The 13,329-nt window shown below is 44.2% G+C and overlaps 1 protein-coding gene across 5 annotated transcripts in view; it reads right to left on the bottom strand.

Moving 5' to 3' along the window:
• Positions 1-13,329, bottom strand: part of LOC101165497 (stimulated by retinoic acid gene 6 protein-like) — an 86,975-nt gene that overhangs the window by 59,082 nt on the left and 14,564 nt on the right. For 2 of the 5 annotated variants that reach the window (XM_011484056.4, XM_078932226.1), the window contains exon 1: positions 7,691-7,971. The exons of 2 other annotated variants lie outside the window; for them this stretch is intronic. In XM_011484056.4, the coding sequence (XP_011482358.1) occupies positions 7,691-7,704 (14 nt within the window). In that variant the 5' untranslated portion in view covers positions 7,705-7,971. Of the gene's footprint in view, positions 1-7,690; positions 7,972-13,329 lie in introns of those variants that run through there. One more of the 5 variants, XM_020709278.3, reaches the window with a different exon arrangement.

Below are 13,329 nucleotides of genomic sequence, written 5' to 3'. Positions count from 1 at the left end.
ACAGTGTGTCCATCATTCATTCATATTTGATGATGGTATCTACTGTTGTAGCCACAGCTGTCCTGGGGCAGACTGACAGAGGCGTGGCTGCCATTTCGCGCCTACGGCCCCTCTGACCATCACCTGGACATTCATGCACATTCACATGCCAGTGGAGCCACACTGGAGGCAAGGAGGGTGAAGTGTCTTGCCCAAGGACACAAAGACATTTTGGCTGGTGGGAGCGGGGATCGAACCGCCCACCCTTTGATCATTGGACAACCTGCTCAACCGCCTGAGCCACTGCCATCCATCCATCCATCTTCTTCCGCTTATCTGGGACCAGGTAGCAGGGGAAGCACTCTAAGCAAAGATGCCCAAACTTCCCTCTCCCCGGCCACGTCCCCCAGCTCCTCTGGGGGGACCCTGAGACGTTCCCAGGCCAGCTGGGAGACATAGTCTCTCCAGCAGTCTTCCCCAGGGGCATTGCTCAGTGGAACATGCCCAAAATACCTCCCCAGGGAGGAGTCTAAGCGGCATTTGGACCAGATGCCTGAGCCACCTCAACTGGCTCCTCTCTATGTGAAGGAGAAGATGTTCTAATCAGACCTCTCTCCAGGTGACCAAGCTTCTTCCCAGCCACCCTACGGAGGAAGCTCATTTCACCCGCTTGTCACCAGCAATCACACGACAAGCAGACACCAATTATCACACCACGGAATGACATCAGCAATCACACGACAAGCAGACACCAATTTTCACACCACAGAAAGACATCAGTAATCACGTGACAACCAGTCACCAATTTTCACACCACAAGAAGACATCAGCAATCACACGACAAGCAGACCCCAATTATCACACCACGAAAAGACATCATCAACATCAAGACAGCAATCACACCAAGAAAGGAAACCACCAATTACACCATGAGATGATGTCACCGATTGCACCAAAAGAGGACATAAACAATCACACCATGAGAAGACACCAGCAATCACACAACAAGTGTAGCGAGTTGATTTTTATGTATGAAAATTCTTAAAACTTCACAGTGATGATTTAATTTTGAAAGTATTTTATTCCGAGTTAACACATTATACAAATATGTGTTTTGTTAATTTTCCAATTCTTTTATTAAATAAATTAGCTCCACACTGTTACCTGTTGCGCAGGGAAGGTAATTAGTGAGACACACCCTCCCTTCACCATGCCCCTCCTTTTCAGTTTGAATGAGCAGTTTGTACTGGTGAGTTGTGTTTTCTGCGGTCTCCCAATATTGTAAGTTAGTTGTTGCAAGATTGGTATTAGCTCCTTAAATATGTTAAAAGTTGATGCTATTGACATGAAACTGCTGTAGAATCATTTACATTTATTTTCAACTATCTTTTTCTTTGTTGTCTTCTTTTGTGCCAGTTTTGATCGCACCTTTTTTTTCCTTTTTATCATATGGGGAGCTGCACTCTTGTTGTCGACTAATGCTGTGTTTTCTTGCGCTGTTTTGAAGGCAATAAAGACACAGTGACCGGAGTTGGGAGTCTCGTCCTCCTAATTGTACATCGGCGACCATACTGAACCTGTTACACAAGCAGACGCCAATTACCACACAACGACAAGACATCAGCAATCACACAAAGAGAAAAAACCACGAATTACACCATAAGAATACGTCATCGATTACACCACAAGAAGACCTCACCAATCACACCAGGAGAGAAAACCACAAATTACTAGGGGTGTGTATTGGCAATAGTCTGGCGATACGATACGTATCCCGATATTGTATCGGAAAACATTTTTGTCTTTTTTTTTTAATTATGACTTGGAAAAAACTCAAGCTGAATTTCAATATGTCTTTCGTTGTAATAAAATGGTCAAATTCAGTTTGTTTAATGATCCAAATGTTAAGTTTTTTGGTAACTTAAAATATAGGAAGGGAACTGTCAGCATTGCCTGATTTACACCACAAAATACATTTTAGTATATGAAAAAAAAATTTGAATAAATGTGCCTTAACCAATAAGGTTGTAAAAAGTATGATTGGGGAAATAAAGCGCTTTTAATTTTTAGCATTGCTAAATTCACTGGGGTTCTGTCCTCTTCTCTCATCTACTTCTACCCTCCTTCTCTATTCTTGATCATTTATTTATCATTTAGGTCTCCATGCCTCTGTTCGGTGCAGTGCGATTCACGTACTGTCCCTCTTTCCCTCTCCCTTCCTGGCTCTGGCTCGCCTCCACAACTGCTCCTACACCTGGCTGTGGATCCTGTCTTCGGCTCGACTCGCTCCCCGGCCGTCCCCCCAACTCCATCTGGATGAAGCTCGTCTGCTGGACTTCAAATATGTAGTTGTAGAGTTAGATAAGTTAATTCTTCTCTAAGAGTTCTGGTAAATCGCCTGTTCATCATGGGAGAGGATCCCTCCTTCATGTTTACATCCCTGGGGTTTCTTCCTTTTTTCCGGAATCCGTTTTTTTTAGGAGTTTTTCCTTACCGCCAAGGGAGGTCTAAGGGCAGCAATGTCCAGTTTAGTTTAGTAAGTTAGTTAGTTCATTTTAGTATTTTCCAATTTAACTCTATGTATTCATGATCCTTTTGATTTTAAGTATTACTTTTTCAATTACGTCTACAAAGCCCATCGAGACGACTGTTGTTGTGAATTTGGGCTGTACTAGTAAAATTGAATTGAATTGAATTAAATGCAGCTTCTCCAGTACTTTTAAATGGTTCAGGAGGCTGAATGGTGCTTCAAAAATAAAGTGTGTGGTGGGGCACACACACTAATTCTTTCCAGGAACAATAAAGTGGGTTGATGAGGCAGCATGACAGGGTGAAGGAAAGTTCCTGTAATGTGACAAAGATGCTTTGTTTGCATATCAGCACTGCACCGCTGCATCCACGCTTTCTCACATGGAAATAAACTAAAGCTGATTTTTTTGGCTTTATTGCAGAGTGTTGTGGACATCACTCTGATCCATCAGGTCGCTGATCTAGAATCCATTGCCGGGAGGTTCTGCAGAACTTTGGCCCACTTTGCCGATAGTATTTTGGTTGACGCTGAGTGCATTAACCTATTAGCCGCCGTGCATCACTCGTTCATATCCGAGTCCGCTACAAAACACTGCAATCTGCGTTTTTATATGTTGCTGGCAGCAACAGACATATATATATATATAGATATATATAGATAGATATCTATCTATCTATATATATATATATAGATATATATATATATATGTTGCAGAAATTGCTTTTTTCTAACACCCCATGTAACCCTTGTGCTATCCTAGGCACTTTACCATTGGGAGTTGGGTCATCTAGACCCACTAGACAGTGCTCTGAATCTTTTTTCTTCAATGATATGTGATCTTCACTGGCTACCATTGATTACATGAAATCTTTCCACCTTTATCCATCTCAGTGGGAAACTGATCCAAATAGCTCTTTGAGAGGTACAGGTTAGACCCCTGGTCTAGCACATCCTCGTGCGTTCCAGGTTTGTATTGTAACATTATCATGTAGGGTTGGGCGACTTCCCCTAAATTGGCAGTTGACAATGTTTGCAGTCAGACGATGATATCGTTGGGGGGGGTTGTTATTATATAAATATTATTCATTATTTTACTTTATTACTTTATTTATTTTATTTTTCCAAAATAATGACTCATCCGCGATAATCCAGTCTAAACTAAGGGAAGTGACTTTAAAAAAAATAAAATAAACAAAATGAAAAGAAGTGGTCCGGTCCTGCACTTGATTAGTCAAGTGGACCCGTGGAGCAAGCGACCGTCTTACAGTTTTGTGTTTTAGGGGAAGTAAGGATGCTTTGTAACGTGTGGGAGACTTAGGACTGTGATCTGTCCCGCAGCTCTACGTGAACGAGCAACCGGAATTTAGAACCGGGTCTCCCGGTAAAAGTGTGTGTCAGGGCAGAGCTCGGAGCGATAGCTAACGCAGTGTGTAAGCTTCGAAGCAGAAAGGCCGCTCAGTCCTTAGAAACCGTTCAAACAATCATGTGGATTTGTGTTTCCAGTCGTGTCCACACAAAATAAAGGCTGATGTTATTCCCACATGTTTACGTGCAGCCAGGATGCAGATTGCAGCGTTTCACGCATGGATTTTATGTTCATGCTAATGTTGTTAGCATACTGCTAATCCTGGCTTCTGTCCGGCTCCGTTTTTCAACAGAAAAAGCACTGACCACACGGAATAAAATTAAAATAATGAGCAAACAGGCGCTTCATAACCGTAACATTAATAAAAGCACAATTAGGAGATCATGTTGTATAATACCAAGCTGACGTATGTAGCCGCTCGGTGGAACTACGTTTCTCTTCCGGTTTTTAAAAACACTACTGCTCATGTGCGAATGATTTATTCCGACCGAAAGTGTGACCCATGTGAATGTTTTTTATAATCTGAAAACGTTTTTCTGGGCCCCATCTACACGGTTGGATTCTAATCCGACCAATAATCCTTATCAAGATATTTTGCACATGTAACCGCGTCTTATGGTGCAGACTCGCAGCGTGGCGGGGGCGTGGCATCACGATGGTGTCTCTCCATTGTGATGTCAGTCACCCATCACGATGGACGATGGTATCGTCCATCGGCACAACCCTATTATCATGTATAAAGTAAAAAGTTTTGTTAAAAAAAAGTTGCTGTATAATGAGGAAATAAAACACTTTATGTTCTTAATTTGTTATTTATTTATTTATTTTTTGTCCTCAAATAGTATCGATGAATACCATTAAAATACCGGATCGATAAGCAGTATAAATAAGAGTAGTAGTACCGTTAAAACCTTAACGATACCCATCCCTAGATAACACGTCAAAGTAAGGGTGGGGTCATAGGATAGCACAAGGGGTAATTACACCATGAGAAGACACCAGCCCACCCCATTTGAGCCTTTCACATACCACCTCTGTCTGCACAGATTTTAAAATCTTGCTAATCCAGATCTTAAAAGCGTTCATTTTCTAGGATCAGTAATAAAGACTGTTTTACTTGTAAATTTAACCTCCTTCTGATGTCCGCTGATTCTGGATTCTCCTCTGACCTCCAGCTAAAGAGACTTAAAGACTTAAACTGATAGAAATCGCAAAAAGATTTTTTTCCAATACAGCTTAAAGATTTAAAAAAAGATCGACATAGTTTTTTATGTGGTAGAAAAGAGTTTGTATGGAATGGAAGTTCACACAGGGGGGCAGACAGATGCGTGGATCTCCGTCTGCTGGAGGTGTGCGAGACCCTCAGCCTGAAACCCACTTCACTCAGGAACCTGTCGTGAAACAACGCTGAAGTGTGCTTCCGATTCACAGCGTCCGATTCGCGAGGGCACTAAAGGAACATTCCGCTGCATTTTTCGCACTAAGATCACCTCAGACCAGGTCCTGTTCAAAAACTCTGGACCTGGACTGCTCAAACCTGGATTAAATTATGATTTAGATAGTGAAGAATACATTAAACACAGTTTCTGATTTGTGAAACCTTCTTCTGATTTGTGAAAATGTGAAATAGAGGGATTTTTTATCGCATTTTATGCACTGAGTCCACCTCAGACCAGGTCCTGTTAAAAAAACTGCTGTGTGAAATAGTATCATTTTATCGCATTTTATGCAATTGAAGATTAATCAGGACGAGGGAAGGACAACTGAAAGCAAAACACCAAAACAGAAACTTTAAAGTAAATCAGGAAACAAACCATGAAAAATTTTAACAATAACTAAAACTTAAATCAGGGGCACATGCTAACCCTGACCATAACTATGGCTACGTTCACACTGCAGGCTGAAACGACCCAATTCCGAATTTTTTGCCCCTAAGCGGCCCAATTCCGATCTTTTCATGACAGTCTGAATGACACAGATCCGATCTTTTCAAATGCGACCCAGGCCCCGTGGGTTTGCCGGCCTGATTCCGAATTGTAGCCGATCTTTTCAATTGCGACCGCCGTCTGACCGGCCAGGCGACTTGATTCCGAACTGTACGTCATCGACACGCAACAAACGTCATCATTTTGCGTTGAAGTAGGCGGGAACGAGAACGTAAACATCAACCATGGTGGACGATGCTGCTGAGATCAGTCAGTAGAAGGGAAGAGAGGTCACCGATTGGATTAATATTTGGGCTGATCGCTCTTTTCAGGCCAAACTCCAGGGCTCTGATCGCAACTGGGCGGTTTTTGAAAAAAATTCCAGATAAATGGCAGAGCGTGGTGTTGAACCTTTACCGCGATAACTTTTTTTTCTTTCTCCCCTTTGACCGTGCTCAGAAGCGCGGGGGACCCAGGCAATCCCCCTCCTCCTCCTCCCTGTTCTGATCCTTAGATTCTCCAGAACGGGTTAATAAAGAGTCCATAGCATTTATTTTGGGGGAAACCTTCTTTTATTACCGTCCTCCGTAACACACAACATGAATGCGCGCCCACACTGCCCCCCCCTATTCTCTATCGCGGCACGCGCTTGCACACACGCGGGCGCGCGGCCCCAGCACATACACATTCCTCTTCCACTACAGTGGGTACAGACGATCCCGACTCCAATGCCTTCTTAAAATGAGAAGATTGTAATTGTGCTGCTCCTTTGTGAAAATAAATTTAATATTACAAAAAGAGCTCCGCTTTTGACAACACTGTTGTTGACATCCATTGTTAACGTTGGCTCCGCAAACGAGTGACGTCGTTCACCGTTGAGTATTCTTCTGGCTTCTGCGCATGCGGGTCTCGTTTGGGTCGTGTCACGGTCACACTGGAGATCACAAAAGTTCGGATTTACTTGGAAATGTGAACGGTCTAGCAAACAATTCGGATTTTTTCAAAAAATCCGAATTGAGCATTAAGCCCTGCAGTGTGAACGTAGCCTAAGTGTCCAATCTGACATCTGTTTTCCAGTTTCTTTTGTTGATGTCTGAGATTTTGATGTTGCCTCGTCAGCCTTCTTGGGTTCCTGTAGTCCATAGTAAAAGTGTCAGCTTTTGTCTGTGCCGAGTCTGTTCAATGCAACAAAGTGATTTTGCGCACCCAGGTGATATGTTATTATGGCTCTGTAAATAAACACAATAATAAAATCCTGTATAACCCTTGTGCTATCCTAGGCACTTTAACATTGGGAGTTGGGTCATCCAGACCCACTAGACAGTGCTCTGAACCTTTTTTCTTCAATGATTTGTGATCTTCACTGGTGTCCATGGATCACATGAAATCTTTCCACCTTTATCCACCTTTGTCATGGTAGGGAGAACACGTCAATGCAAGGGGGGGGGTCATCTAAGATAGCACAAGGGTTAAAAAAAATAGAAAAATGTAAAGGAATTATTAAAAATTAAATGTCCCCCAAAATGTCAGGAACAGGACCTGGTCTGAGGTGGACTCACACAGTGCGTAAAAATGCGATAAAAATCAACCTATTTCACATTTTCACAAATCAGAAGAAGGTTCCACAGATCAGAAACTGTGTTTAATGCGTTTTTTGCTATATAAATTATAGTTCAATCCAGGTTTGAGCAATTTAGGTCCAGTAGTTTTACAGGACCCGGTTTTAGGTGATCTTAGTGCGAAAAATGCAGCGGAATGTTCCTTTTAGTGCCCTCGCGAATCGGAAGCTGTGAATCGGAAGCCAACTTCAGCGTCGTACTGGAAACTACATTTACGACCATCATGCCAACATCAGCTATGCTTTTTCTGCGCAACAGCAGGTCTACTTACGTGTTTGCATCCATCGTGCAGCTGTGGTATGATGATGTAAGAATCCAACTTAGCTTTCTTCTTCTAAGTCAGAAAAAAACGGGATCTGCTTCTTCTACCAGCCCAGAGCTTCAGCGCAGCGACACCAGTCCTCAAGAAAACAACGACAACTCTCCGCTCATGGGACAAAAGTTTTCTTCCATTCTTTCTATGTCTTCCAGCAGCTCATACCGAACCTCTGCGGTTCCGGGAAGTGACTGTTCTCCATGTGCCGTTCCTGCGGGTTGTTCCCGCTTCACCCTACAGGGGGCAGCAGAGAGACATGCCGTGCGCCTGCACCACACGGGATGGGAGCCCTTCATGTTTGCACACTAAAACGTCTGATCTGTTCTCAATACTGTACTACTAAAATAGAAATGCAAAAGAAAAAACAATCCCCCCAACAAAACCATGTGAACCTTATTCACATATTTGTACTGTCAGTTATTAAAATGGTGTTATACACGTATTAATATATTCATACTACTGATAACCTGGCCTACTAGTATTTTGAAAACTATTCAGTAAAAGTACACAAGACTGTGTGAGGTGATAGTGGATGACTTGTAGAACGAGGATATACTATCCAAGGCCTGGAATTATGCACCAGTCATCTTATTCAAATTCAAAGTTGGCTACTTATATATGGAGTCTCAAACTGTTCATAATTAAATAAATATGACCCTCTGCAAATACACAATCATTCAATAAATCTATCATAGATATATAAAAAGATCATGAAATTGTGAAAAATCTGCACACAGATTTTAAATTATTAATTTTATTATTAAATGTGTTTGATTTTGCTTAAAAAACCTGTCCATTATTTTAAGACAGCATTTTAAATGATTAATTTTAATAATGTTGTATATTATTATAATTCTAAGTCTTTTTTCAGAACTTCGGATTTCAAAATACATATTTTTCAAAGTATCTTTGTTTTTATTTTACGTTGCTGTTTTTCAGAATGGCTTATTTATTTCATGAAGAGCTTTTCCAGCAGAATGAGTCTGTCTGTCAATCAGTGAAAGTGGGTGGGATCTAAACGCACATTGGCTGATCCATGGAAATCGACTCGTATTCATAGTTTTTTTTAAGCGCATACATGTATGTTTATTTATTCTATATTTTTTCCAAAACTTTGACAATTGAGGTATCATACATAAAATAACTAACAGTAATGACATAATCAACATTACCTCGAATAGCAATCACACTTGCCGAACATAACATATAAACATAAAAAAATAAAAACATAGAAAAAATGAATGAACATAACACACACACAAAATTAAAAATAAATAAATAAAATAAAAGAACAGAGATCCATCAAAATAGTTTAATACTGGTTAGGGGTCCTCATTAAGTTTGTATTTCTGAGCAAAACTAAGCAATTTCAAGCCATTCTTCTTTTTCATATAATGAAGGGATTGAAAATAAAAACAGGGGGGTATTCCAGGAAGCATGATTAAACTACCCTGACTGTAACCCTGAACTCTGGCTGAAATCCGCCTGAACTTGCTTACTCTGGGTATGTCGGTTCTAAAAGACTGGATATGAGTTAGCGTAATTACGCTCCACTTGGTAACCCTGGGTCAATGCACGATATTAGCTGCGTTTACATGGGCAAAAGTAATCGGAAAGACTGCCTGATCGGAAGGAAAATGCGTCATGTAAACACGCTAAATCCGAGGCCATAGTTCTTGACCGGAGAAAGGTAGATTGCCATCTCTCGGTGGGTGGAGTGTCCTTGCCCCAGGTGGAGGAGTTTAAATATCTGGGGGTCTTGTTCACTAGTGAGGGAAGACCGGAGCGTGAGATTGACAGGCGGATCGGAGCGGCGTCAGTAGTTAAGCAGTCGATGTATCGGTCCGTTGTGGTGAAGAGAGAGCTGAGCCGAAAAGCAAAGCTCTCAATTTCTCAAAGTTCCAGGCAAAGTGCTCAGGGCGTGTTCCCATCAGCTCGCCCCCACCTTCACAAATATCTTCAACTTCTCCCTGGCCCAGGCAGCAATACCATCCTGCCTGAAATCAGCAACCATAATCCCTGTGCCAAAAACATCTCCTACCACCAGCCTCAATGACTATCGCCCAGTGGCCCTCACACCAGTCATAATGAAGTGCTTTGAAAGGCTGATGCTCCAGCACATCAGAGACCACCTTCCCACTGACTTGGACACCCACCAGTTCGCATACCGCAAGAACAGATCCACAGAGGACGCCGTAGCCGTGGCTCTCCACTCCGCACTGAACCACCTGGAGCAGCAGCAGAGCTACGTCCGGATGCTCTTTGTGGATTACAGTTCTGCTTTTAACACAATAATCCCGGACAGACTCTGCAATAAACTGCTCACTCTCGGCCTCCCACCCCTCACATGCAATTGGATTAACAACTTCCTCACAAACAGAACACAAACTGTGAGACTTGGCCCCCACCACTCCTCCACCCGCACACTGAACATTGGGGCCCCACAGGGCTGTGTGCTAAGCCCCCTGCTGTACTGCCTATACACTTACGACTGCAGTCCAGCCCACAACAACAACTGCATCATAAAGTTTGCCGACGACACCACGGTGGTCGGACTCATTCCCAGGGGGAAGGAGTCTGCCTACAGAGAGGAGGTCCTGAAGTTGACAACCTGGTCCTCAGAAAACAACCTCACCCTGAACACCAGCAAAACCAGGGAGATCATAGTCGACTTCAGGAAACATGGCGCGGGCCCAGCCCCCCTCCTTATTAATGGGGAGCATGTGGAGAGGGTCCACACCTTCAAGTTCCTCGGCATCATCATCTCTGCAGACCTTTCCTGGACAGCCAACACCACCGCCATCATCAAGAAGGCTCAGCAGCGTCTGCACTTCCTGAGGGTCCTCAGGAAGAACAAAATTAAAACCAACCTGCTGCTGACCTTTTACCAGTCATCCATCCAGAGCCTGCTCACATACTGCATAACTGTTTGGTTCGGCAGCTGCACGGCCGCGGATAAAAAGAGACTGCAGAGAGTTGTAGAGACAGCTGAGAAAATCATTGGGTGCCCTCTCCCCACCCTGACGGACATCTACTCTGCGCGCTGTCTCACTAGGGCTCAGAACATCATTAAGGACAGCTCACACCCCGGCTCAGACCTGTTCAACCTGATGCCCTCCGGGAGGCGCTACAGAGGCATCAGAAGCAAAACGAACAGACTAAAAAACAGCTTATTTCCAAAGGCAATAACAATCCTCAATTCCCGAATGCACAGATAAGAAACAAAAAAAACAAAAAAAATATATTCCTGTTAACTCTGTCCACAAACTGTCCACAGTGTCATCTATCTACCTCATTGCCACCTCTGCACTTTGACATGTCTACGCACAGTTTTTTCATACGCAATTTTTGAACAATTATCTCGGCACTCTCCAATACACTTTACAGCTTATATTGCACACTTGTATATACTGTTTGTTTGCTTGTTTGATTTTATTATATTACAATGTTATCTTTACTACTTTTCCCTTCCTTACTGTTCTTGCACTGATGGTGATGCTTAAATCTCATTGTACTATGCACAATGACAATAAAGCCATTCTATTCTATTCTATTCTTACCGGTCGATCTTTGTTCCAAGACTCACCTATGGTCATGAGCTATGGGTCTTGACCGAAAGAACGAGGTCCCGAATACAAACGGCTGTAATGAGCTTCCTCCATAGGGTGGCGGGGTGCTCCCTTAGAGATAGGGTGAGAAGCTCGGTCACCTTCGGAGAGCTCGGAGTAGAACCGCTTCTCTTTCACGTCGAAAGGAGCCAGTTGAGGTGGCTCGGGCATCTAGTCCGGATGCCTCCTGGACGCCTCACTGGAGAGGTATTCCGGGCATGTCCCACTGGGCGGAGGCCCCGGGGAAGACCCAGGACACGTTGGAGAGACTACAACTCTCGGCTGGTCTGGGAATGCCTTGGGGTCCCCCAGAGGAGCTGGAGGAAGTGGCTGGGGCGAGGGAAGTCTGGGCATCTCTGCTTAGACTGCTGGCCCCGCGACCCGGTCCGGATAAGCAGAGGAAGATGGATGGATGGAAACACGCCGTTCGGAATAGCCTGCCCCGATCAGACTCGTGCGGATAAAAATTTCTTTCCGATCGAGATAGGTGGGTTATACCGATTGTTTATCCGAATCGTGGAGCATGTAAACGGTTCATTCCGATCGTGTGTCACTACTGCTCTGGTTTGCGTCATGCATAGACGGTCTTTTACTGAGAGAAAGCTTTGGAGCGCATACGGGACCGACCAGCTGCTCTGCGGACGCCCTGTTAAAAAGCTCTGCACTCGCTCCGCTGGCTCTTCGCCTTTCTTACACCCCTCACGAGGGAGCTCCGGGCTCGGGTGCCAGTGGACCGAGTGAGCAGAGCAGCCGGATTAATAACTTTCTGTTTGAGGGGTGGGAGGATGCTTTGTTACGTGTGTTTTGTTGTTTTGTTATGTGTGGGAGACTTCGGACTGGGAGCCGTCCCGCCGCTCTGGGTTAGCGGCTGCAGGACTCAGGAGAGCCGCGTCCGAGCAGAGCTCGGGCCGTCAGCTCACACAACGGCTTTGGGGCGATGTGTGAACTTTTCAGAGCAGAAATAAATGTCGCTCAGTCCTTAGAAACTGTTCAAACAATCACGTGGATTTGTGTTTCCAGTTGTGTCCCAACAAAATAAAGACTGATGTTATTCCCAGACATCTACGTGCAGCCAAGCTGCAGATTGCAGCTTTTCCCGCATGGTCCTGGATTTGTGTCCATCAAAGGCTAATGTTGTTAGCCCGTGTTAGTCTGTCCTAACCCTTCTTCCAGCTCCGTTCTTCCACAAAAAAAGCACTGATCACACGGATTAAATAAAATGATGAGCGAACAGGCCCTTCATAATATTCATAACATTAATAAAAGCATTTTTGGAAGATCGTCTTGTTTATTACCGAGCTGCTGCATAAATGAATGTGGCAGCTGTTTGTTTACAACGGGACCTATTTCCTCTTCCGGGATTTTTTAACACTACTGCGCATGCCCAAATGATTTATTCCGACCGAAAGTGTCACAACAGCCGCGTTTACATGGGCAAAAGTAATCGGAATGAACGCCTGATTGGAAAGAAAATGCGTCATGTAAACGCGCCGTTCGGAATACTCTTCCCCGATCAGACTCGTTCGGATCAGAATTTCTTTCCGATCGAGATAGGTGGGTTATACCGATCGTTTATCCGATCGTGGTGCATGTAAACGGTCATTCCGATCGTGTGTCACTACTGCCCTGGTTTACATCATGCATGGACGGTGTTTCGCTGAGAGAAAGCTTTGGAGCGCATACGGGACCGACCAGCTGCTCTGCGGAGGCCCAGTGAAAAGCGCTGCTCCGCTCTCGCCCCGCTCTCACCCCGCTGGCTCTCCCCTCTCTTTCACCGCTCACAAGGGAGATGGGGGGGGGGGGGGGGGGTTGCGTGCCCACTGACGTCTGGAACCAGCACCCGAGCTCTGCGTTCGGGCTCCGGTGCCAGTGGACCGAGTGAACCTCTCTTAGCAGAACAGCTGGATTTATTAATGTGTTTGAGGAGAGGGTGCTTTGTTACATGTGCGTTTTGTTGTTTTGTTATGTGTAAGAATTCGGACTGCG

The sequence above is a fragment of the Oryzias latipes genome, chromosome 15 (genome assembly GCF_053564925.1).
Source record: "Oryzias latipes strain Hd-rR chromosome 15, Olatipes_Hd-rR_3.1".
NCBI classification, from domain to species: Eukaryota; Metazoa; Chordata; class Actinopteri; order Beloniformes; family Adrianichthyidae; genus Oryzias; species Oryzias latipes.
This window is presented reverse-complemented; position numbering and strand designations above follow the sequence as displayed.